The sequence below is a fragment of the Protopterus annectens genome, chromosome 8.part0, assembly GCF_019279795.1.
Source record: "Protopterus annectens isolate FY-2018-M chromosome 8.part0, PAN1.0, whole genome shotgun sequence".
NCBI lineage: Eukaryota > Metazoa > Chordata > Ceratodontiformes > Protopteridae > Protopterus > Protopterus annectens.
In genome coordinates this window covers 279639023-279666646 of record NC_056741.1, presented here as the reverse complement: position 1 = coordinate 279666646, position 27624 = coordinate 279639023, and the positions used below count along the sequence as shown (strand labels likewise).

Here is a 27624-nt window from a genome sequence, read left to right as displayed (position 1 = left end):
GTAGCAAGTTACAGTTTGAATTGCGGTCTTGCCCAGAGTTAGTTGCACTTTGATAATCTCGGATGCATTATGCTGAGCAACTAGGTGTGGATATCCTTTATGAATATGACCAAGCCTTCACATTTAGTGTTTAGGTCCAGGTTAGGTGGTCAAAAGGTGTGGTATGAATTATAGCCTGGTAATGCAGGGATGCTCTCTGGAGCCTTGAACCAGGTCTCTGTCACAGCACAGATGTCGATGTTCTCCATTTTAAGGAGTCCCTCGAGTGAATGCATTTTGAGGTTTAGACTTCTAGCACTGAGTAGCATTACCTTCAGATTTTGCTTGATTGTACCTGTTATGGTGGTGAATTTCTCATTTGAACCTTGCCTAAAAAAGGCACTATAGGGGTGGCAAGAGCCTTAGCCAGTATACGGAATCCAAAGGGCGACAGGTGCAGGCCATCTCTGGCAAAGTATCGTGGTCTGTCGATCATGTCATCTCAGGCAGACAGATACTGGATCCCCTTAGAATGACACCAGAAGCTTAGCCAATTGTTGAAGTCAATCATTTTGTCCTTGTACTGTGGTATCATTCTGGGTGATGGCAGGATGCTACTCAGGGCTAGGGTCATACCTGCCTGGGCTACACGATCGGACAGCTCCTCCATGTTTCTTTTCATGTAGTCCAGGGACATATGTCTCAGGTCATTCACACCAACATGGACAATGATAGAGTCATATTTGTACTTGTTGTGGAGTGTCCTGAGTGCATGCATTATGTGGCAGATCCTGGCACCAGACAGGGAGCTTACAGTAACGTTCTCCTTGTTTAGCCTGGTGTGTAGAATATCAGTGTGCCTGATTATAGGGTCACCTGTGACTAGAGTGTTGGGTACGTTGTTACGCCTTATGGGCTGTGGCTGAATGGCACACTGAGTTTGTGAGCTATGGGTCATTTGGGTTGTGCTGGGGGGGATGGAGGTTGCATGCCTTTCTGCTTTGGAGGTTTCTGTTGCTTGAGCAGATTTTTATTGAGAGCCTCCGTGAATGTAGGTGTGTGTTTTGGTGGTGTAGGTTTTGAGGGACTATGTGACGAGTGTGGTGTGGTGCAAGTGTTTACCTTCTCCTCTTGACTGTCTAGTCCAGTCTTGGGTGAAGAGAGCTTTGCTTCGTTTGGTTATATAAGTGCATCTCTCACAGGTTGTAGTGTGTACATGAGGCAATTGCTGCATTGCCCCAAAATGCCCAGATTCGTCAGGTAGACGGGAGAAAACACCGGGAGCTGACCCTTAGACATGCCTGGATAGGCGCTTATTTATGAAGTACTAAAAACTGTTTTCCTCTAGACAAGTGAGGAAAGTTGAGTGCTGTAGTAATTTGTAGCTTATTTAGTGCTTACAACGAGTTCTGAACAAGAGCTGAGCTCAAAGAAACAGATTTGAGTGCTAAAACTAAAACATGGCTAGTTCTAAGGGAAAATTTGAAGAGTAGACTTTTTGGTGCCAGGAATAGTTTAACCCTAGCTAAGAGGCGCTGCATAAAGTGTATTTTTTTTTATTTAACAGTAGCAAATGAGCAAACTGATTTAAACAAATTAACCAATAAAAAGCTAAAAACTGAGCCCTGTTCCAGCAGTCTTCGATCAGACAAGTTCTAACTGCACACTCCTGCCACTAGGGTGCAGGGAAACCTTCTCCAAAAAAAGATGGTCTGGATTAGTGCTCAAGTTATACAAACAAAGCTAGATTCAGCAGGTCTGAATTTAGTCTATGCTACAGCAAACAAGGCATACCAGTTTCAGAAATAAACCATTCAAATAAGCAGGCACAATAAGCCTTTAACCAGAAACTCCAAGCTCAGAAGGGCAGAATTTACCCTCTCCTCTCACAAGAGTGCAGACCACACCTTCTTAATGTAAAATAACTGACCCGAAGCCCAAGTGCTTAAACCAGAACCAATACACTCTTAGAATAACAGACATTAAGCCTTCAATCAGCAACTCCCAACTTAGAAGGATGTAAGCTATCTGTCCTGCCACAACAGTGCTGACCAAAAACCTTCTTCATATAAAACAACTGGTCTGAAGACCACGTGCCTCAACCGAAGGCTTAGAATAACAGTTACAATTTAATCAGGCTACTGACAAGCAATAATAAATGCAGCAGAATAAATGCAATAAAGTAGGAAGAAACACCGATACAGTAAAAGCAGATGAATAAAGTGGAATTTTTTTAAAATATAATAATAGAAAACGAGCAAACTGATTTAAACAAATTACCCAATTAACCAGTAAAAAAGCTCAAAACAGAGCCCTGATCCAGCAGTCTTCAATCAGACAAGTTCTAACTGCACACTCCTGCCACTAGGGTGCAGTGGGAAAAAGAGGAAGGGCATGCAGGAGTCCCTGGGGCCATGGTGGACAACAGCATCTCTTGGTGGTTGACCCTGTGGTGGGATCAGGGCTAAGTAGGTTCTGCATTTTCTGTTAAGACAGGATGCAAAAAAAGTGCAGCAAGGCTTTCCCCCAGCAACTGAAAATCTCTGAAACTACTACTGAGTTTAGGGACCACTCATGAGGTATCAGAATAGATGTGCTCACTCTCTTCAACACTGGAATTCCCTGGGATGTGCATTGCTATGAAAAAACAATGTGAAGTCATCACGCACTGTCATATCCTCAGGGCTTCCCTGCATAATGGGTAGGAGCATGTTGCCCCCTTGCTTGCTTAGGTAACATACTACTGACATATTGTCTTGTCTGGATGGCTATCACCCCTCTGGGGAGAGTATCCTGAATGGCCTGCAATGCTAGGACCACCACTCTCATCTCCAGAATGTTGATGTGAAAATTCATCTTTGTTTGCAACCAGGAGCCTTGGGCAGTCTTCCTCGAAATGCCCCCTGTCACTACTGCTGGGGGATCCTTCACAAAGAGGAGGCCTTCTGAGAGAGAAGGGGATGTTATTCACCATGATATGTGATTCTACAAACTGGAGTGATCCTTATCTTTGTATGGAGAGGGTGATGTTTCAGAGACCATTTTACAGCTAGTGTCCACTGAAGAACCCTCATGTGGAATCTTGCCAAGACTACCAGTAGTACAGTGGATGCCATTAGGCCTAGCATCCAAAGTATTAATCTAGCTGGGGAAGAAAGATGCCTTAGTAGAGCTGAAGCTATCATCTGGATGGGAAGAGATCTGGAGGGGGGCTAGATAGACTATTTGAGATATTTCATCTAGGTGGCATCCTACAAAATCTAGTTTTTGGGTAGGGGTGAGTTGAATCTTTTCCCAATTAATGGTGATACCAAGCCTCTGATGTAAACAGAGCAAGACTTCTCTGTGTTGACAAAAAGCTAGACTTGAGGAAGCTGTGAGGAGCCAGTCGTCTAAATATGGGAAGACCTGGATCCCCAGCAGATGGAGCTGTGATCTTACTACTGCCATTACCTTGGTGAACACCTTCAGGGGCTGTGGGAAGAACAGAGGGCAGAGCTCTGAACTGATAATGATTGACCTCAACAGAAAACGTAGAGAGCTCCTCAAATATCAATCTTTATGTGATAGTATGCATTCTTCAGATCTAGCCAGCACATCCAAGTGTCCTTCCTTAACAGAAGCAAAATGGACTGAATTGTGACCATCTGGAATTTTGTCCGTTTTACAAACTGGTTTAGATAACTAAAGTCCAAAACGGGTCTGAGGTTCCCTGTCTTCCTTGGAACTCAAAACCCCAGCTCCTTGCTGAACTTTGGGGACCAGTTGGATGACTTTCTAGTAGCTTTGAAATTTCTGCTACTTCTAGTTCATGCTGACGGAGTACAATCATCAGGAACGATTCTCCTTCATTTTGGGTAAAGTGAAAATGGAATTTTGTAGCTTATGGAAATAATGTCTAGCACCCAGGAATCTGTTTTTATGCTCTGCCGGACAGAGATGCAAGACAAATGCCCCCACCCCCTGCAGAGTGCGGCAGTTTGGCACCCCCTAGGAGTGATATAAGAGTTTCTTTGAGAAAGGTCCTCTGAAATCCAACTTATACAGTCTGTTTCTGACCCTCAGGCGATATCCATTTTTATGTCTTTTTCCTCTGCCACGGGGAGGCTTATCACTAGAAGACTCTTGGTAGGATCCTTGTGACTTCCTAAACTACATCTTCTTCCCATACCTCTGATACCTGGAAAATGATCTCTGTGGAGAATTGGATGTGAGCAGCAGAAAGGGTCTTACCATCTTGCTGATTTATAGATTCACAGGTTGGTACTAGGCTATTGGCCCTAGGGCCTATACAAGCCTAGCCATAACAATTCCCTGGATATTTCTTCCCACAGTATTTACTTCCCTGGACCCCTGTCTAGCAGGGTGACTGATGTGATCCCCGGGGTGAATTTCCTATCTCACATCCAATCATCAAGGTTCCTTTTGATGGGCCAAAGAGGCGTTCTGCTTGACATGTATGGGCAGTCTATTCGAGAGTCTGGGGAGTCTCTGGGCCAGGAACCTATCCCTCCAGCATGTTTTGTTCATTCTAGCTAAAGTCTCTTTCACCTTTGGTCCAAATAAGATAGACCGATCAAAGGGGATATTAATGAAAGATGTCTTGAAACTTTCCATGAAGTCAAAGATGCATCAAAGCAGGTCAGCAGGCAGTAATGCTGATGCCTGCTGTTATTCTGTACCATCAGCTGCATTGGAAAATAGTCACATAGCCATTTTAGAGGATGATTGTAAGATTGATAGCTGAAATCCAACCTTTTTCTGGATCTCTGCATGCAGGACCCCTTAGAAATTTGGAAATCTCCTTAGTCAAATCTCTCTGTGGAATCAAGTAACATGAGCTAGGTAGGTCTGCACCCACACGGCAAACACACTGGGCTCCTTGTTGGGGGGGGGGGGGTGTACTGAAGTCCTCTCTTTTAAGAGTTCTTTTTTAGTCTCTGCAGCTGCCACCAATGCATCTATAGGTAACCCCCTGATCCATTGTTTTCTATCAGAAGATGCAGATAAGGTTTTATCAGGTTTCTCTGGAATGGCTTCCATCATATCCGATCCTTCCATGCCGATTATGCCATCAGGTCAACTGAAGGATCAATGGGGATACACCCAGGATGTTGATGGGCTGGAACCAGAGGTCTCCAGGAACACACAGACTCCTGTGGAGAAAGATCTATATGCTTCATCAATTCGTGAATTTCACAGAAGGTGACATCTTCAGATAGGAACCTGGGATATCCTTCTCCAAAGTCTGTGTCAACAGTGATGGATTCCAGAGATGAGTCAATGTGTTTCCACTTACACATCTGTTTGCAGTGTGCCTGCTCTGTGGGAGTATCAGAGGGTTGTGAATCAGTCAGGGACCTTATTACATAAGGATCCCAGGGTCTAGATTCCTGGTGTACCTCTCTAAGAGAGCGACAATTAAATACATCCAGTTTCAGCACAGAGCTCAGGTGGGGCTGGTCTGGGTGAAGGCAGCTTATCTCTTGGACTCAAGCTGACCCTCTGAAATGCCTTGAATGCTGAAGACACTACAGCTCCGAGGAACTCCTTGGCTTAAACTCAGAATGGACACATTGTAACTGAAAGGCCTTAACTCTGAATGGCATTGAACTATCAAGCGCCAAGGTACTGAGAAGTAAGGCTGGCTCCTACAAGTCTGTGCTGATAACTCCTCTCAGTCCCTGGAGCTGAAAACACGGCCCTGAAGCTCCAAGTGCAGCGGGGCCAACAGAGGAAGGGAACCAGTTGGGGTCGAAGTAGAGAATGGCATTTGTCCTGACCCAGTTTACTCAGGACAGGTTGGCACCAAAAATACCTGATCCAAAAGTCGGACTGGTGCTGGAATTTGTAATGGAGATGTAGTTGGCACCATACTCAGTACATTCAGCACTGAGATAAAGAGAATTCAAAGCAGAATCTGAGCTCTGAAATCTCCTTATCAACTTGTCAATGTCCTTTTCTGAGAGGGTCCAGTACCACTGAGTGGAGGAAGCTAAAGATGTTGTCCTGCAATATCTGTGAATGCAGCCTGGATTCACCGGTTCCTGCCTTTGTTTAAGAAAGGGTCCTATATATATATATATATATATATATATATATATATATATATATATATATATATATATATATATATATATATATATATATATATATATATATCGGTCTACTTTGAAACATCTATAACCCATAACATCTAATTTCATAACAGTGAGACCAAAACATCTAAAATCCATAATATTGAATTTCATAACATCTAAACAGTACAAATCACATCAAAATAACATCCCCTCCACATATAATGAAACCAAACACACTTTTTACTATATTTCTGCAGGGGGGCTTGATACAGTGGGGCTAGGAAATTAACTTTTTTCCCCACTGTAGTGTGATCTTGGAGTTAGTATATTTAATTTACGGGGGGGGGGGGGGTTGGGGTGTGCATGGGGGCTTGCCCCCCTGCAGAAACGTAGTAAAAAGTGTGTTTGGTACTTTGGTGTCGTTATATGTGGAGGAGGTGTTATTTTCTTGTGATTTGTAGTGTTAGAGGTTATGAAATTAGATGTTCTGGTTTCAGTGTTATGAAATTAGATGTTATGCGTTTTAGATGTTTCAAAGTAGACCTATATATATATCTATATATATCTATATATATATATATATATATATCTATATATATATATATATATCTATCTATATATATATATATATATCTATCTATATATATATATATCTATATCTATATATATATCTATATCTATATATATATCTATCTATATATATATATATATATATATATATATATATATATATATATAGCTACCTATCAAAACATCTACTCTTCATAACATCTAAACATAAAACATCAAGACCATAACATCTAAACTTCAAAACATCTAAAACTCATAACATCAAATCTCAAAACATTGAAAACTACAAAGCAACTACAAATAACACCCCACACACTGTTTGCTACATTTATGCAGGGGGGTAAGCTCTGCACCCCCCAAGTGGGGCGTCCCACATCTCTCATAATATAATATACTCAAAGGACGCACTACAGTGGGGTTAGGAAATTAACTCTTTCCCCCACTGTAGTGCGACCTTGGAGTTGGTATATTTAATTTATGGGGTGTGGGGGGTGCAGGGGGCTTGCCCCCTGCATAAACATAGTAAAAACTCTACGGGATGTTATTTATAGTTGATTTGTAGTTTTCAATGTTTTGAGATTTGATGTTATGAGTTTGAGATGTTTTGAAGTTTAGATGTTATGGTCTTGATGTTTTGAGTTTTGAGTGGTTTATAGTGAAACCATTATTTGGTTGGGAGGGTGGCCTAATGGTTAAGGTGTTTGCCTTACAAACACAAGGAACAGGGGGGTTTGAGTCTCACAAGGGATAATTGGCTAGGCTTAAAATGGCTCGCAATGGCAGTTAGCTTAGTACTAATTTATGAACCTATGTTATGAAGAGTAGATGTTTTGATACGTAACGATATATATATATATATATATATATATATATATATATATATATATATATATATATATATATATATATACCCTTTTTCACACAAAGGCAGGGCCTTATTTGAAAAAAAAATGTTGATTACTAAAAATGGAAACTGTGGTGGGCTAATGGTGAAAGGACAGCCAGTGAGCCTATTGCAATAAGCAAAACTGACTGTGATGGATTTGGAGCAGGAAGGTTTAAGTGTTGTTTCAAGGAAGGAGCTCAAGACCTAGCTGACTTTACTCAAACAAGCCTTTGATGGGAATGGAGACTAAAATAATATCCTTCGCCTTGAAGTAGATCTATTCTGTTTCCTTGAAGACCACTCTTAACTAGGAGATATTCACCATTCTTCTTAAATTAAGAGGAGAAAAGCTTTGCAGCTCATATTGAAGAGGAGTTCACTGAAGTCCTTGTACACATCAAAACCCAAACAAAAACAAAATCATCTGCATATGAATAAAAGTTCTGTCCTTGCTGCCATATTTGATGGCAAGAGAGAACTGAGGGGAAAACCTCAACCCATGACATGTGCTTGACAACTAGACTATAGATGGGCATTAAAGTCAGTCCTAGAAGCCATACAAGACTGTTCCACGTTCACTCTAGGTAAGCCCTCTGTGGTATAGTCAAAATTTAAATGAACGAGGGCCCACTGGTTCAGACTAGTCTGAAGATCTGATGCTTTACTAGCAAAGCTACACATTCAAGTAAGTGATTTACCAACCAGACTCCAAAAGTAACTTTCTACACAGTAAAACTAGCATGACACAAAGACAAGCAAATCTGCTGTACCATTACAAGATCCCACCGCCAGTGAAAATTAGAACAAATGCCTCTTGAATGGTGATTGTCAAAGAAGGGACGCTGTCCCCTAACATACTAAATACAGAGTTTAATCATGAGTTGGCAAAGAACCCATTCAGATACACTCCTCCATGTGCTGTACTACAAAGCACCTCCTAAACATTCAAATGTGCAAGCAGAAACACTCTATGTATAATGCATTTTTAGGCACAAGGCATATATTAGTACATCAGATCCTCAAAGGGCAGTTATACAAATACATGACTGGAAAAAAAAGAAGTTATGTACTCACCATAACGTTCCATGTAAGTTGTTCATCTCGCCTTCATTCTCACTGATGGGTTTGGAGCCGATCCTCGGCTCCGAATCAGCCAAATGCTAAAGCTCGAGGTCTTCAACCAGCTCGTGGCCTACTCCCTATTCCATGATACACTGGTACTTCCCTCAGATCTTGTTTGCTGCCAACTAAGCTGATTAGATACTTTCCTCCCCAAAAATTTATATCCAAGGATACACTAGATAAGGACTAAAGACAACCCAAACTTGTTTCACCTTCTCAGGCCACAAGACACTGGTAGGGGGTTGGAGGGTGGGACGTAAGAATGAAGGTAAGATGAACTCACATGGAGCGTTATGGTGAGTAAATAACTTCTGTATGTGAAGCTGTTCTAGCTCACCTTCATTCTCACTGATGGGTTAGCGTCCCAAGCACCATCTTTCTCGGGTGGCTCACGGGAGTATATTCCTCAGGACAGTGGAACTAAAGGAGGCCCTGTCTCTGCAGGCCTTGTCCAGTTTGCAATGACTGATAAAGGTATGAGGTCTAGACCATGTGGTTGCTGCACAAATGGAATCTATTGGTAGTTTGGCCAGAAAGGCTGAAGATTTGGAAACAGCTCTAGTTGAATGGGCCTTTATTTATTTATGTAATGGTGAATGGACAGAATTGTATGTAAAAGAGGTGCAATCTGATAACCATTTTGGCAAGGTGTTTTTTTATTACTGGAGCACCTTTCTTTTAATCTGAAAACAAAACAAAGAGCTGTTCTGATTTTCTAAAGTCATTAGTCCTGTGTAAATAGAATCAAAGCTGCCTGTGGACATCAAAGCTTGTGCAGCGTATGTGCCATCTTAATATAATTAAGGAAAAAAACAGGTAATTTTATAGTCTGATTGAGATTTGTCTCTGAACAAACCTTAGGTAAAAAGGATGGATTTGTCCTAAGTGAAACTCTGTCATTATGGAATATTAAATATGGAGGTTTAATAGACAAGGCATGTAAACTCGGAAACCCTCTGAACTGACATAATAGCTACTAGAAAAATGGTTTTCCATGATGGACATTTCAGGTCACAAGATGAGGCCAGTTCGAATCGGGATAAAATGATATGAGAAAGAACAAAATTTAGATTCTATGGTGTAACTGGGGACAGAATAGGGGGGTCTCAAATGAGCGGTGCCCTTAAGAAAGGCTTTGGAGAGTCTGTGGGATATTGTATTAGACCCCTGATCACCAAGGTGAAAATTAGAGATTGCCGCTAAATGAACCTTAATGGTTGCAGCAGATGCTCTTTCATTGAAAAGTTTGGTCAGAAACTCTAAAATGGATGAAATTGAGGCTAGATATGGGTCAATATTGTTTTGAGATGCCCATATAGAATTTTTTTTCTATTTACTAAGGTATAATGTGCTGAGTTGCAGCTGAGACATTTTGAAACCTGGCTATTCTGGGAACTGGAGCAGCCAAGCTGTCAGTTTGAGGGTGTGAAGTGTGGGCTAAACAGCCTCTGATGAATGAGTCAGAAGATCTGAAGTGGGTCCAGGATCCAAAGTTCTTCCAACAGATGAGGCTGAAGAAAAGGGAACCAAATCTGATGAGGTCAGTAAGGGGCTGTTAGAATAATGGTCCTTCCCAGAGTCTTTGTTTTCTGTAAAACTTTGGGTATCGGGTATCAGTGGAAAAGGTGGAAAGGCATAAAGGAGACCTGGGGGTCAACTGTGTACAAGCGCATCCCTTGGGGAATCTCCCATAGGGGGAATTAGGGCAAAATAGCTGCTGCATTTCATGTTGGTTGGGGTTGCAAAGAGGTCCCAGCAAGGCTGGCCGCATCTGCGGAATATCCTTTCCACTACTTCTTGTTTCAGGGGCCACTCGTGAAGCAACAGAATTACTCTGCTCAATTTGTCTGCTATCACATTGGACTTCTCTGGGATGTGCGTTGCTATCAGAAAGCGCTGGGTGGAAGTTGCCCATTGCCATACTCTCAGGGCCTCTTGACATAGGGGTTAAGATCTGTTCCTCCTTGTTTATGTGCCAGACCACTGACATGTTGTCCGTCTGAATTGCAATAGTCCCTAGAAGAAGAGAGTCTTGAAAGGGCTGCAATGCTAGAAGTACCCCTCTCATCTCTAGGACACTGATATGCAGGTGAGCCTTGTATTGTTTCCATGTGCCTTGGGTTGTTCTTCCTTATCAGGGAGGCGTCCGTGGTCACAGTGGCAATGGGAGCGGGTAGAACAAAGTGGCGACCTAATGTTACTTGATGAGATGTCAGCCACCAGCGAATGTCATTCTTGCATGAGTCCATTATCAAGATTTGATAAGACATTGGAAGTTCTTGAAAGGAACATTGTGTGAACAGAAGCCATTGCAGTATACACACATGCATTCGACCTAAAGGAATCGCAATGAGTGCTGCCGCAACTGTCCCCAATAATTTGAGCACCACTGAAGCTGGCACTTTTTCTTTTGATAGAAAATTCAGGACCCTGTTTTCGTAGAACACAAACTCTTTCTGGTGGAAGTTTTACGGTCATGGAAATGGTATCTGTATCTGCTCCTATAAAAACAGTATGTTTGGATGGTGATAAGGCAGATTTTTATGAGTTTATGGTAATCCCCAACTGACTGCAGAGGTTTAAGGTTGTGTCCCTTGTTAGTATGAGTTGATGCCTGGTGGTGGCGGTCAGGAGCCAGTCGTCTAGGTATGGAAACACCTGGAATCTTAAACATCTCAGGTGAGCCGTGACTACTGCCATGCATTTGAACACTTTGGGGGCTGTAGTGAGACCAAAGGGCAGAGCTCAAAACTGGTAGTGACTGGCTCCCAGCCAAAAGGGCAGATGATGTCTGGATGGCCTGGCCATTTTGATATGGTAGTATGCATCCTGGAGATCTATCAATCCAGTTGTCTTTCTCGAGAAAGGGAAGTATCGACTGTAGTGTGACCATCCAAAACTTTGTCTTTTTGACAGTTTTGTTTAGTCTGCTGAGGTCCAAAATGGGTCTCCAGTCCCGTTTTCTTTGGAACTAAAAAGAACCATGAGTAAGTTCAGATCCTCTCTGGTCTGCTGGGACTGGTTGGATGACTCTTTTTCTAGCAACCTTTGAATCGCTATGGTTGCTTGCTCCCTGTGACTGGGTGGGACGTCTGGGATTTTTCTTACAAGGGCTGGTAGGGTGGCAAAGGGAATGGAGTATCCTCTGGATGCTATGCTTTGTACCCAGTCATCTTTTGTTATGTTTTGCCAGGCATCTGGGTACAAAGATAAGCATCCCGACTGCCTCCAGAGATGGACAGGCAGGCCTCCTTTCAGGAGCGCTGATAGAGCTTTCCAAAGAACTGCTCTCTGTCGCCCTGATTCTGCGGACCCCCTCTGCTGCATGGACAGCGTCTTCCATTATTACCCCCTCCTCTGCCTTTAGAGGGTGGTTCACTACGAGTGTCCTGGAAAGCTCCTTGAGTTTTATGGAACCACAGCTTCCCTCCCTTCTGACCTTTGGGGTAAGGTCTGACAGGGGTGAAAAATGGACTCCGGCAGTCTTTCCGTCCTACTCACTCCTGGTAAGCATTTCCTTCACTTTGGATCCAAAAAGGAACGATCCATCGAAAGGGATGTTCACAAAGGATGGCTTAAAGGGCTCTGCAAAGGAACATAAGCGCATCCAGGAATGTCTCCTAAGAACAATTCATGTACCCGCTGCCCTGAGTTTACAAGGAAATTTAGGGTAGCAAGCTTGGACATTACTTCATCTGAAACTGCTGCAGCTACTGCACCCTGTAGAGCATCTCCCAGCTCTTTAAGGAGATCTCTGTGCAGTCTAGTAAAATGCGCGAGATAGTTCAGGGATCAAAGAGCAAAGGCTGCTGAACTAAACATGCGCTTACCATATCTATGATCCTAGAATCCCTGTTATGAACAGATGTAGAGGTCTCTGACAATTCTTTCTTGGTGGCTGCCGCCACCACCAAAGCATCGACGGGTACGCCTTTGGTTAGGAAAGCCTTGAACTGGGGGAAGTCATAAATCTGTTAGGCCTCCGAGGGAAAGGTTCCATGGTATCCGGGGACTCCCATGCCTTTCGAGAGATCAGTTCCATCAACTCATCAAAAGGCAGACACCCCCAAGAGGTGGAGGGTTAAGACCCGAAAGCCTTCAGGAGAACTGACGCATCATCAGTAGGGTTAATAGGCTTCCAGCCACCCCTCTGTTTGACAACTTCCAAGATATCTTCGAAAGAGATATCGGGGGGGGGGTGTGGGGACCCTTATGACTCAGCTAAGTCAGTATCTGACGTGACGGGTTCCTATGGGGAGTCCAGATGCTTCCTCTTGCAAAGTCTCTTCTTGAGAACCTCCTCAGTGGGAGCTTCTGGTGAGGTCTCAGAAGAGCAGGGCTAACCCAATGGGGCGACCTGAAGCTCTGGGTCTCTACGCTTTTGAGGGACCAGTGAAGCAGAGGTAGACACAGGCGCTTTGGGGGAGGAGGTTGCTGGTTCTAATGATGTGGGTGCCCAAGGGGACAATACTCTCCTCGTGGCATCAAAAGCCCCCTGGCTCCGATGAGAGGAAACCCCTGGATCCGAAGAAGCAGGTGATCTCTCCGTCACCGAAGCGGTGGGATCCAAGCCCGAGGTAGGAGCAGAGCTCAGCCGCACCAAAGCCCCAAGAGGTAAAGTTGGAACAGAGAGGTCGGTTCAACTATCCTCACCAGACCCGACCGGTGAGTGTTGGCTCCTAGACTCCAAGGTCAGCACCAAGGAAGTCAGAGTAGTCCGAACTGACAGGCCTGGAGCAGGTGTAGGCTCTGGTGGTTCCACAATCATCAGCTCTGAACATTCTGGCTCCGAAACCAAGTCAGATCGGAGGAGGAACAGAAGTAATGGATTGGGTCTCAGTCGGGCCCGAAGCCTCAAGGGTCGTCCCCGATAAAATCTTTGCTAGTGCCAGTGTCAGCAGAAGGCTCTGCACCACACCATCCACATCCTTATCAGAGAGTCTTGAGGACCGAGAAGAAGCTATGGAAGAAGCCACTGATTGTAAAATAGGTGACTTAAGGGTAGGAGATACCAGCTCCAGAACCGGGGACCGGCTCCTACCAACAAGCACAACAGTCGTCTCCAAAACTTGTGACACTGAGGTAGATGGACTGTCTGTTTTTTTTTAGTTGAAGAGCTTTTCTTCGGCTCCGATCCAGAAGAAGTCTTCGAAGATTTTGAATGCCTTTCTTGGGTCATGTCCTTATCTAATAAGTCCTGAAAGATGGACTTAACCAGTCCTCTAGCAGTTTACTTTTTCTTTCATGCAGCACCCTAGTACTGAACGAGTGGCATACAGAGCAATTTTCTTGGAGGTGAACCTCCCCTAAACAATATACACAGTCCAAGTGCCCATCAGTGATGGACATCTTCTGCCCACACTTAGGGCATTTTTTGAAACCCGACTTAGATTTCTCCTGAGACATATCAACAATTCTACAAAAAGCAATAACCAACTAGAAATACTATGAACAATCCCTAAAACCTTCTAATTTAAACAGGCTTTATATTAAGGAAGAAATAGCCCTAATTAAAAAAACGAGTTCACAAAAAACAATATCTAAGCCTTTTTATAATACTAATTTTAATAATAAACACACCACACAGAGATATATATGTAAATAAAGTGAAAGCTAAGAACTATCAATGCTTAGAAGAAATGGGAAAAGGGAGTTAAACTAGGCCGAGCAAAAGCAGCCACAAAAGAGAGAAAGAGAAAGGTATAGTATCTATAATTCTCTAGACTAACTAACTTGGTTAAACTAACCCCTAACAACTATACAGAAGATGAAATTTTGAGAAAAAAATGTATTAAACTTGAAAGAAAATACTTACACTCACTGGCCAGAGCTGGTGAAACTCCTAATCTGTTGCAGTGGCAAACGAGATCTGAGGGAAGCACCAGTGTATCATGGGACAGGGAGTAGGCCACGAGCTGGTTCAAGACCATGAGCTAGACCTCGAGCTTCAGCATTTGGCTGAGTCCGAGCCGAGGATCGGCTCCAAACCTGTCAGTGAGAATGAAGGCGAGATAGAACAACTTCATATTTACTGTTTAAAACTGATTTTAGTTTTCTAAACAGCTGACAGTATTGACCATTAATGGCTTTCTATGAATTTGGTCTTAAATCCACTTTTTTAATGGGTTTTCACAATGGAAATTACGTAATTACATAATAATGTTACTCCCTCTTAGAATATACATAGGTTCATAGGTTCGTACTAGGCTATCTGCCCTAGAGCATTTATAAGCCTAGCCAGAGTGTGTGTGGCTTTCGCCACCCCTTGGGATGAGAATACTACGCCCATTTAGGGTTTAGTTTACTGTGCCTCTGTCTAGTAGTGACACAGAGATGACCCCCGGGGTAAACCTACGATCTCCCATCCACTAGTCAAGATTTCTCTTGAAGAGAGCTAGTGAGGGGCTCTGCCTAACGTGGACTGGGATTCTGTTCCAGAGTGTAGGGAGCCTCTGGTTACATGCTAAGCAATCACAGTTCTCAGTTCAGATAAAATATCTTACTCAAGCTCACCTGAATTTCACTTTTGCTGAGATGAATACTGTTTTGAATGAATCCATGTGGTCGCTCCCATGTGCCTTCAAATGACTGTAGATTAAAATAGTACTCGCCACCATCTTTTAGACTATGCTTTACCCAGGGACTCTGGTTGTTACCTATGCAGAAAAAGATCAAACTGTATTATATACAGACAGAAGTCACCTATTCAACTGTAGTATCAAGAGAGAAAAGTTTTGTTTTTCCTGTCATTAGTTCAACAGAGAATATCTTGCACACAAGTCCTCCCTTACTGTTCAAAATGCGACCAAGTCTTAAGCATATCATCAACATACTTCACAACAAAAGCAGGAATCCATATTCTAACTGGAGGGTAAGTCCATTTAGCAATGGAGCCTGCTTTTGGGTGAATATCATACAATTTGCAAGCACAGTCAAGTAACAGAGTTCTTGTAATAAAAATGATGACAGCTGTTGCTTTTAATTCTTTTCCAGTACTACTGTCTTTTCAAAGTTGTGAAATTAAAGTTTCTACACTTGCAGTCAATGTTGTGCCTTCTGACTGCTTCAAGTTATTTGTTGTTTCAGCTGCACTTATTTCAACATCATCACTTTGCTTTGCTCAAAAGGCTGACAGTGGAGAGTAACTGAAGATATGTAGCACATGTTTAAACTTGATATTTTCCATTTCTGCATTACAGACTGGCAAACCTCCTTTACAAAACAATATGACTTAACATGGATGTCTTCCTGTTTATGTTTTCCAGTTCATCTGGAAATAAAAGTATTTGCTTATTTAGGTTTCAAAACAAACTCCTACAGCCAAATAAAAGGGTTCTCATCCAGGAAAAAAAAGAGGTCATTGTTCCCCTCTACTCGACACTCATTAGACCCGTTATAGAGTACAATGCCCCTTTTGGAATGTACCTCACAGGACATCTGCAGCAGCTGGAAAGGCCACAGAAGTACCTCACAAAGAGGATTACTGGCCTCAAACTAATACCCTACATGGACCGCCTCAAAAAACTCCAGCTTTACTCCGTAGCATATTGCCTACTCCGAGGTGATCTCTGCCTAACATATAAAGCTATGTGAAACCCAGAGCTGTTGGACATGCTACACCTAAAGAAATCACAATCCCTTCGAGCTACATGCTCTAGGGACCTAAACCTTGTCACCACAATAAACAGGACATGCTGTAGGGATAAGATTCCTTTCCCAGAAACTTCCTATACTCTGGAACAAGCTACCCATCTATGTCAAGCAAAGTTCTTCATTAGCACTCTTCAAGAAAAATCTTGATGAGTGGATGGGAAATGGGAAATACACCCCGGGGATCACTTCTGTGTCTCTGCTCGACAGTGGCACAGGAAAATAACTTTCTTGGGTGGAGTAAGCCATGGAACCTTGCTGGCTAGGCTTATGTAGGCCCTTGGCCCGATAGCCTAGTAATTACCAATGAACCTATTAGCAGGCATCCACCCAGCCCACAGATATATAGCAGGAGAACTAAACCTTAAAACAACTGCTAAACACTTTTTTATCACATCTTTATTGAATTATCACTTAAGATATAGGTGCATATGCATCAATAGAAATATAAACAAACCTTAATATTTCTTCCATTTACAAAAATTATACATCACACAGATTTCCATTCTATACAACTATCAGTCTAACATTACGTAAATGGCTCAATTCCCAGTTTCCCTTAAAAGTCACTCATCCAGAACATTTTGCATATCTTGTACCCACAAATTCCATTTCTATGCAATATGCTTAACTTTTCTAAAGACCCACTTCATTTTTTTATCTCATTTACAAACTTTAATGCTTCAAATACAACTGGTTTAATTTCCATTTTCTAGTAATTGCTTTTTTGGCATCCAATATAATTAAACTTAATCAGGTCTTACTATGTCTATGCAATTCAGATCCTATATCCCAGTTCAAAAGAATTGTTTCCTTAGTTAAATCCATTTGCTCCCCAAAATATTTCTGTCAGAGTAGTCTGAATGGCATTTTTAAAATCTGCCAACTCATTACACTCCCAAAAACACATTCACAGTTACCTTTTTACCCCGTCTCACCTCCACCATTTCCCATCTTCAGGAAACATTCTTTGAAGTGTGCTTGAGGTATAAAAGGAAGTAATAGCTTCTTACCAATTTTATCGTGGAATGTCAATGGCACTGCAGGTATTGACAAACCACAGAGTACTAAATTTCATTAAGTATAGGACGCGAAGAGCAATGATATAGAAAACATTTGGACAGAAATAAGCACAATGAATGTGGCATATAAAGGGATTCAGAATTGATATTCAGCAGAATATCGGTTACAAAGGAAAAGGTGGGGTGAGGGCTGACAACACTGATTGCAAGAGGGACTTCAGTAGTGATGGAAGAGGAAAAGACAGCCAATAATGGCAGACTTGTGGTAATAAAATGTTACTGTCAGGCAAGGATGACTACACTGGCATGTATTTATATTCTAACCAAAACTACTATTATGGAACTTAACAAGAATTTTAAGAGAAATAATGCCATTTTAGCAGTATTATTTGTGTGTGGAGACTAAAACCTGATTTGCAATAGTCAGGGGAATGTAGAAGGGAAATATAACAAAAGGGCATAGATTTCTGAATAAACAGGAGATATTTGGAATGGACAAAATGAATTTACTAGCAGGAGCTTGGGCAGCATTTTCCTATTTTTCACCGAGGTACAATAACTGGGCTAGACTGGATACATATTACATTTGACACAAACATGGGCATTTAAATCAAAACTTTTAAACATTCAAAAAGTATTTAAAATCATGCATCAATTTATTTATTGACATTTGTTAACTGGGAAAGTCCACTGGGCCAATGACTCATTTTCAGTGAAGGCCCAGGGGAGAAAAGCTCCATACAAGCACACAAATTTTACATAACATCAGCTTAACTTTGAAAGTCAAGAAAGTTTTTACACAATACAAATTGAAGTAGATATACAAGACAAATACATATTTAGAGGTATACAATACATGAAAAATAAACCCAGTGTGTTAGATTTTTAGTAATTCTGTTTGTATATTTTCATAAGAAAGAATACTGTTTAATCAATTCTGTTTATTCAGCCACAGAAATAAAGAAAGCAAGAGAGATTGGATACGAAGACAGATAGTGTAAATTGTATCTATATTAAGTTAGTAAAAGTATTTATAGTGTATAGTGGCCAAAACATTTAAGGTGGTTTAATTATATGACTGCGAGAACAGACAAGGTTATTGAGATAGTGTCCTTTTAGCGCAAATTTAAATGTTTTTAAAGAGACTAGTTGAGTAAGAGACAGAGGGAGCACATTCCAAAGTATGGCAATAGCATGGGAATAGAGATATTGTCCAACTCTTTTGTTGGGTTTAATTATGGTTAAGAGTTGTTTGTTAGAGTACCTAAGATGCTGAGTAGGGGTGTGTGTTTGTATTATAGCTTGGAGGGATGGGCAGTAGTTTGGATTATTTAGTAGTTTGTGGGTGAGAGTAAGTTGGGCGTAATGTAGGTAATGAGGGAACTTAAACCAGTTTATAGATTTAATGGCCAGGCAATGATCTGTGTAAGTTATGTTGGAGACAACATTGGCAATTTTATAGTAGCACGACTGCATTTTGTTCAGGAGAGATATGTGTAGGTTAGTGAAAATGGGGTAACCATAGAGGAGGGAGGGTAGAAGTAGACTATTAGCTAGTTTCAACTTGGTACACTTGTCCAAATAGAATTTAAGCCTATAGAGTTTGCCAAGCTTAAAATGGGTATTTTTGATTGAGTTGAGTATATGATTCTCAAAGGATAGTTTTTCATCAATTGTGATGCCAAGTAGTTTGGCTGTTTTTACAGTTTCAATTTCTGTACTGTTTTGAGAGACCATTTTAAAGTCTAGAGTTAAAGGTTTGGTTGTGATGAGTAAAAGTTTTGATTTTCTGGGATTAAGTGGCAGTTGAGCTTCAATAAGCCAAGATTCAATGGAAGTAAATGCATTTTGTGTTACCTTTAGGAGATCTGAGATGTTGTTAGAGGATGTAATTATTGTCAAATTGTCTGCATATTGAATGAGTGTACTTTGCAGGGATGGTTTATGGAGATTATTAATAAATATGTTAAAAAGCAAGGGCCCAAGAACAGACCCTTGGGGAACGCCTCTGTTGTTGAGTAGGTAATCGGATGGCTTACTTTGCCATCTAACATATTGTTTTCTGTTGTGTAGATAGTTATGGAACCAAGATAGCGTGTGTGGGGAGCAGTTTACGGTCTCAAGTTGTAAAAGTAGTTTTGAGTGGGACACTATATCAAAAGCATTTGATAGGATTAGTAGTAGGATCACTGATGTTAGTAGGCCTGCATCAACAGCTTTGTATACAGTGTTGGTAAATGACAATAAGGCTGCTGTTGTGCTGTGTGCTGGCCGAAAACCATGTTGGGTGGGTGTGAGTAGGTTATTGTCTGTGAGATGTTTTAGCAATTGAGAATGAATACACTTTTCTAAAATTTTAGATAGAGGTGAAGGTATGGAGATGGGCTGGTAGTCAGACCACTGGTATTACGACCTTTGTGAAGGGGAGTAATAATTGAGTTTTTCCATAGTTGTGGGACATATGCTTCAGAGATTGATTGGTTAATGAGAATGCTAATTGGAAGAACTATACAATCTGCTGCAAGTTTTAGATATTCAGCTGGAAGGCCATGGGAAGAAGGGGAGCATGGTTTTAGTTTTGAGAGCAGGTTACGAACTAGACAAGTGGGTACTGGTTGTAATGTAAATAGAGGAGTGGATTGGGTTTTGTTGGAATTACAACTGATGTGGGGGGAGTGGTTGGAGAATGCATTGTTGTTTATGTTGCCAATTACACTTTTGTTAGTTTGTAGAGAGAAATCATTAAGTTTTTGGATAGTATCAATAAAATGAGAATTGAAGGCTTGGGCAATTTCTTGAGGGCCTTTGTCAGGAGATGGGAGGGGTTGTTTTGAGTACCAGGATTTAAGAGAGAGGAAAGTGTGCTCCAGAACAATTTGGGGTTATTTTGCTGAATTGTGAGTTTAGTGGAGCAATAGCTTTTTTATCACTGACTTGCTTTTTGGCATAGTTACGGAGTTGTTTCTATCTGAGTTCAAGTTGTGGGGTTCTGTTTCTATGCCATTCCTTCCAGGCTTTATCCCTAGAGGTAAGTAATTGTTTAGTTAGCCACGGGGCATGGTTAGGCTTTACTCTTTTGGTACGTGTGGGGGCAAGACTGTCTAGAATATCTAAAAAGACTTTATTGAAGTAGTTGACTGCTTCATCCAGTGGAAGAAATTTGGTAGGGGACCAGTTGTGGATTTTTAGAGACTAAAAACAGTTGTTCATTGAAATGGGTAAGATACCTAGTTGTTCTTAAACAATGCAATTTGTCAATCTGAAGTCGAGTTCTATGGGTATAGGCAAGAAGATGGTCACTAAAGGCATTGGGTAGGGTCCCTGCCTTGGTGAATTTCTGAGGGTGTGAGACGAGTATCCCAGTCTAGGGTTGATTCTGTTTGCTTTTTTACCTTACGAGTGGGGTTAGAGATGAGTTGAGTAAACCTGTGTAAGTTAATACTATTTACTGGGGAGTCAGAGATGAGAGTTTGCCAGTTTATATTTGTGTCGCCAAGAATGATGGCTTCATTTGCTATATTGAGGGTGGTCCAGGATAGTAGATCTTCCACAGTGGGTATGTTTTGAGTACAGCAATACATAATTGTTTTATATTGTTGATGTGAAGGTTAACTAGTAATAATTCCATATTTCCGAATGTTAGTATAGGTTTATCATATGGTGTAACAGCTAAAGTGTCACGGTAGATTAATGCGACACCTCCACCTTTTTTATGTAGCTGGTCATTTCTATGTATATTATATCCTGGAGGGATTATTTCAGTGTTAGCAATATGTGACTTTAGCCATGTCTCTGTGAGTGCTCCAATATCGGGGGAGAAGTGAGAGAGCCAGGCATGGAATTTGGTGGTTTTGTTACAGATACTACGTACGTTAATTGTAGTGAAGCAGAGGTTCTTGGCATTAGAAAAAAGGTTTTGGGCAGAATGGTTGATTGGCCCGGGGTTGTGGTGAATGTCACCACATATTGAGAGTAATGAGTAATAAAGAGAGGCCTATGGTGGGGGTTACAAATTAATTTTAGTTTGATTATGATGACAAAGGATCTAATTTTTGTAAGGTGCCAAGTATGGAAGTTGAGTAAAGAGGGTGAGATGTCAGAGAAACTACTGGTATAAATGTGGGGGTGCAATGGGTGATGTGGAAAATGTTGAAGTTGGGGAGTGGAATATAGTATGTAGGGAGGTGGTGTGGGATAAGAAAAGAAGAATGGAGGTAAGGGAGATTAAGGTAGTACAAGGTTTTGATGTATAGTACATGCTAGGAAAAAGTTGTGGTACTATAGTTAAGGAAACGAATGAGGAAGATTCAGGAAGGGAAATATTAAGGAGGAGGATAATTAGGGTAAAGTGAATAGCAGGATACTGGTGTAGGTGTCTGGGTGATTGGGGGTTAGACAGGAAAGGGAAAAGCTTATGGAAGGTATAAATACAATTGATGCGGGGGTGGGGGGGAATGGGGGTAGAGTAGGGGAGCAGAGTGAACCCGAGTGGAGGGAGGGTGAACGGAGCAGGAAGAAACCTTGAGGCAACTTTCCAGACCACAGTAGAAACCAATCAGTTTAATGTATGCCTCAAGACAGTGGAGCAGTTAAGAGTAGGCAGTTCTTAGAGGTAAGAAAAGTGCGTGTAATAGCAACCTAACACATGCTGCATTACTAGTTCTGTATAGTTTTGCAGTTCTTGATATTAGCAGTTGCTAAAAAAATAGAAGAATGGAGGGAGAAAGATCAGTGGAAGGGATAGGGGAGTCCAACTCTCTGAGTTAGTGAGCATGCCACTAGTCAAATAAGCACCAAAGTGTTTCACTACAGAAGCTTGCCTATTAAAGCAGGAAGATTAATGACCACTAATAGTTTCTCTGCAGGTGAGAAGAATGCTTGTATTTCTTGCCACGAAGAAGCTGCCAAGGGGTGGGAGATCCAGTTAAGCAGGGTTAGTTGGGTGTGCTCACTGGAAAATTGCGAACAGCAGCTGTAAGAGGAAAAAAATTTAGGCCAGGGGTATTAAGAGGGATGCAGGACAGAATATATATGACCGCTAAGAAAGTATCTCAGCGTAGTAATAGCAGAACTAGACAGGGAGAATAGCAGACAGGGTTGCTAATAAAAATGGTTTTGAGGGAGTGAAGTAACAACAAAGATGGGGGGGGGTGAGAAAGGAAAGTATGAGGCTCTAAGAGAAGGGAGATAGATTAGTACAGCAGAAGAATCAGAAATGAGGTAGAAGTAGAACACAATATATACAGTAAATCATTTTACAAAATGCCATCAATAGACAATGGTTACTGCAAGCTCTTTAAGGGAGTGTATACAGGTTTAAGAATAAAAATACAACAGCACAGTACATATCAGTTAACTTAAGTAAACTTAGCTCTACAAACAAAGCAACTTAAATAGACAAGAAGCAGTAAGTAGAACAAACACTTTACATAATGCACTCTATAGCAACTGCAACATTCTCTTCAGTTAACATTTCTTCAGTACATTTGCTGTAACTAACAAAGTAGATATAACAGAGACCAGCCCCAGAAATACTTGCAAAGAAAGCAATATATCAGTAACAGTAGCGCCCAGAAAAAAATAAAAATAAACACATACAGGTAATGCTTTAAACAGTGGTTGTGAAAATTGGAACTCTGGTTACAAAAAACACTGTGGTTACAGTTAGATGTTAAAGAACCTCTCAACTGCAACTGAAAGAGGCAGACCACATGGCACAGTTTTAAGCAGTTAGCACAGTAGCAACCAGAAAAAAAATAGCATTGGAAAACGGGTCAATATTACATAGTTGAAGTTCTGTAACTTTGACTGACATGTTCGAACACATGTTCGAAGTTATGGAACTTCGACTAGCAATAAAAACATTTAAAAAAATGGAAAATAAAAGGGTATATGCAGGGGGCAAACCCCATTGCACCCCCCCACCCCCCCCGCTCTTTAAATACACCAACTCTGAGGTCACGCTACAGTGCAGTGAAGGAAATTTTCCCTTTACTGCACTGTAGCATGACCTCGGAGTTGGTATAAATAGCGGGGGTGTGGGGGGTGCAGGGGGGCTTGCCCTCCTGCATATACTCTTATTTTCTTTCTCCTGTTGTTTTTATTTTTTATTGATAGTCGAAGTTCCATAACTTCTGACATATGTGTTCGAACATATGTCAGTTAAAGTTACGGAACTTCGACTATGTAATATAGATCCTTGGAAAACTTGGATGGAAAAAGTATGTTGGTAGTATGCTCACTCATATCCTAAGCCTGGAAGATATCACCAACACTGGAAGAGTGCTGTGCAGCACAAAAAATGTATAGCAAAACTCAACAGTTTAAAGCACCCTGTAAAACTCAGTATATCAAAAGCAGTGTAGAGACAATAAAAAGTGCAGAATGATCTAACAATAACAGCTTTACATATAACACTTAAGTTGCGTGCACACTTACTCGGGGAGTAGAGGAAATTCCCTTCATAAGGATGAAAAGGCTGTTTGAAAATGGCACCAGTTGTTGTGGGTGACTAAGTAACTTTAGAGAAGAAGTTGATCACAGGGGAGGGGCAGATGCAGTCTACGTAGGAGGCAAAGGATGAAGGGAAATGTAGTCAAAATACAGTAGCAATGAGACACAAGCTGTAAAGGAAAGAGAGGCTGAGTACACAGAAATGATCCCTGGAAACCTTGAGGCAGCTTGCCAGACCAGAGCAGAAACCAATCAGTTAATGTGTGCCTCAAGACAGTGGAGAAGTTAAGAGTAGGCAGTTCTTAGAGGTAGGAAAAACGCATGTAATAGCAACCTAACATGCTGCATTACTAGTTCTGTATAGTTTTGCAGCTCTTGATATTAGCAGTTGCTTAAGAGAGAGAACAATGGAGGGAGAAAGGTCAGGGGGATAGGGGAGTCCAACACTATTTGATTGAGTTAGTGAGCGTGCCACTAGTCAAATAAGCACTAAAGTGTTTCATTACAGAAACTTGCCTACTACAGCAGGAAGATTAATGACACTAATAGTTTGTCTGCAGGTGAGAAGAATGCTTGCATTTCTTGCCATGAGGAAGCTGCCAAAGGGTGGCAGATCCAGTTATGTAGGGTTAGTCAAGTGTGCTCTCTGGGAAATTGCAAACACAGCAAGAAGATTAATGACACTAATAGTTTCTCCGCAGGTGAGAAGAATGCTTGTATTTCTTGTCATGAGGAAGCTGCCAAGGAGTGAGAGATCCAGTTAAGCAGGGTTAGTTGGGTGTGCTCACCGGGAAATTGTGAACAGCAGCTACTGCAGCAGGAAGATTAATGACACTAACAGTTTCTCTGCAGGTGAGAAGAATGCTAAGAAAAAATGCAGGGCAATGAAGTAAAACTGAGACACTGTCAATCCCCTACTTATTTGTTAAAGAGAGTGGAATTTTAAGCAATGAGTAGTGGAAATGATTTGAGAGTGATTAGAGAAGTTAGATTTATTTGATATTACTTTTGTTTACCAAGATAGTACACTGAGCATTTGCAGATCCTGTCCATTTATTTCTTGAGAAGGGGTGGCTATGGAGTATGATAAAATAAAAAAAAAAAGTTATGTACTCACCATAATGTTCCATCCATGTTGTCCATGTTCATTCTTCCTCAACTATTGTGTTCAGATCTGATCCCTTGGATCGCACTCCGCCATTGCTAAAGCTCATAGCAACCAAAAACTCTTGAGCTTTTCCCTTACCCATAATGCACCACAGTCTCAAGTACCTGAGATCTTGTTTGCTGATTTTTAATAGAAAGAAATATTTGCAGTGCAGTAAAATAAGAAGACAACTATATCTGCAGTTCAATATAAAGGACAGTGATATCCTCCAACTACTTATTCTTCCAGGAGTTTTCAAAGGATGGGTGTTGGTGGGTGGGGAGTTGAGGAAGAATTAATATGGACAACACAGATGGAATTTTATGGTGAGTAAACAACTTCTTTATCTGGTGTCTATTTTCCTTCTATCCTCAGCTAATGGGACAGAGTCCCTAGCTACCTGGGATCCCAGGTGGACTCTAGTAAGGATATTCCTGAGCACCAATGAACCAAATCATGCTCTACCTCTAAACACTAGATCCAACTTATAATGACTAACAAAGGTATGGGGAGTAGCCTAAGTTGCTGCAGCACATATATTATCCATGGATGCACTAGAGTGGAAAATTAAGGAAGTTGCCATGGACCTAGCTGAATAGCCCTGTAACTGTTTTGGTAAAGCAACACCCTATTTACTATAAATAATTGAAATACAGTCAGTTATCCATTTAGCTAAAGTCATTTTGGCAACTGGCTTTCCCAATTTCCCTTTTGCAAATGAAACAAACAATTGGTCAGTTTTTCTGATGTCTTTTGTTCTATGTGGGTAAAAACATAATTGCCTGTGGACATCCAATAAGTGTAGCATGTATTCACCTTTTTTGCAAAATTAGGAAAGAATACTGGCAAATTAATGGACTGACTGATATTAGATTCTGACACCGCGTTAGGAAGAAAGGAAGCGTGGGTTTGCAGTGTAGCTCTATCCTTGTGAAAAATCAAATATGGAGGTTTTGAAGACAAGGCTTGAATCTTTTGAAATTCATCTAGCAGACGTAATGGCTACTACAAATATTGTTATCCAAGAAAGATATTTATGGTCACACTTAGCTGCTGGTTTGAAGAGGGAATGAATAAGTGCCTGCAGTACCAGATTTAGATCCCGTGGGGTTAGGGTCTTTAAAGGGAGGTCTTAAAAGAAAACTGCCTTGCAGAAAGGCTTTGAAGAGCTTATGACAAGCCACACAGGAACCGTTACATCTAATGTGAAAGTCTGATATCACTGCTAACTGAACTTTAACTGTTGAGGAATTAGCTCCTTCTTTAAAAAGTAGGGTCAAAAATTCAAAGATGTTATGTATCAGAGCTGAAAAGGGATCAATATTGTTTTGATGTGTCGAGTAAGCAAACCTTTTCCATTTACTGGAATAAAGCTTATGTGTAAAAGGTTTATGGGAAGATAAAAGTATATGTTTGACTGGGGAGGAGAGCATAGGTTGTCTGGCTATTAATGGAATTGGGGAAGCCATGACATCAGCCTGAGGTTTAATATATCTGAATGGATAATGCCTAACAGGTGGGTCTGGAATTGGATCCAGAATCCAAGGTTGGTGAAGTAAATGAGGCCAAAGGAAGGGGAACCAAATCTGTCGAGGCCAGTAAGCTGCAATCAGGGTGCCTTTGCTCTTCAACATGGCAGTTTTCTGCAGGACTTTTTTAGAATTCGAGGGACTGGTGGATAGGCGCATAGTAGACCGGGGGGGGCAATACTGAAGTAGAGCACCCCTTGGTGATTCCCCCTGTAGGGGGATGAGGGGAAAGTAGCTGCTGCATTTGTTTAGAGGAGAAGTAAATAGATTGCAGCAAGTCTGACCTCACTGACAAAAAAATCATTTCCATCATGTTCTTATTGAGAGACCACTCGAAGTAGAGCACACCTGCTCTGTTTGTCTATTATCACAATGGGCTTCCCCAGAATGTGCATTGCTATGAAAAAGCAGTTCAATGAGATTGCCCACTGCCACATTCTGAGCGTTCTTGACACAAGGGGTATGTATGATCTCGTCCCTCCTTGCTTGTTGATGTACCAAACTACTGACATACTGCCCATTTGAACTACAATCGTCCTCGAAGGGAGAGCATCGTGGGAGGCCTGCAACACTAAAAGCACCATCCTCATCTCTAGGACACTGATATGCAAGTTGGCCTCTTCAGGGGGACCAAGTGCCTTGGACTGTTTTCCCCAGAAACTGCCCCCCATCCCAACTGGGAAGCGTCCGTAGTCACTATGGCCTTGGGCTGAGAGGGAGTGAACAGTGAACCTGACCTGACTGAATCCACCACCTGAGATCTCTTTTGCATGTGTGAGTGATTCGTATCAGAGTTAACATGGGTTGGTACAGTATCAACCATTGTGTTGGTAGCATCCATTGGAGAATCCTCATGTAAAATGTGGCTAAAGGTAATAGTGTTATTCATTGCTGATATTGACACTAGACCTTGAAGAACTAAGTGGGCTAAAATTATGGTACTGCAGAAAATATTTCTGACTTGTGATCATAAAGTTTGAACCCTTGTGGGACGCAGTGAAGACATCATTGAAACTTGTGTTGAACACTGTTCCGATGAATTCCAAATTCTGACTTGGTTCCAGTTGAGACTTATTGCAGTTTATGGTTATCCCCAGATGAGAACATGTCTGGAGAATCTGATGTCTTGCCCTTATAAATTGATGCCTGGTCGAAGCGATAATGAGCTAGTCGCCTACATATGGAA

At 41.4% G+C, this 27624-nt stretch overlaps 1 protein-coding gene across 1 annotated transcript in view; it reads right to left on the bottom strand.

Annotated features, from left to right (window-relative positions):
* The window catches only part of IQGAP3 (IQ motif containing GTPase activating protein 3), a 2364408-nt gene that overhangs the window by 1600996 nt on the left and 735788 nt on the right, over positions 1–27624 (bottom strand). The window contains exon 18 of the mRNA XM_044079778.1: positions 15151–15293. Within this exon, the coding sequence (XP_043935713.1) occupies positions 15151–15293 (143 nt within the window). The remainder of the gene's footprint in view (positions 1–15150; positions 15294–27624) is intronic.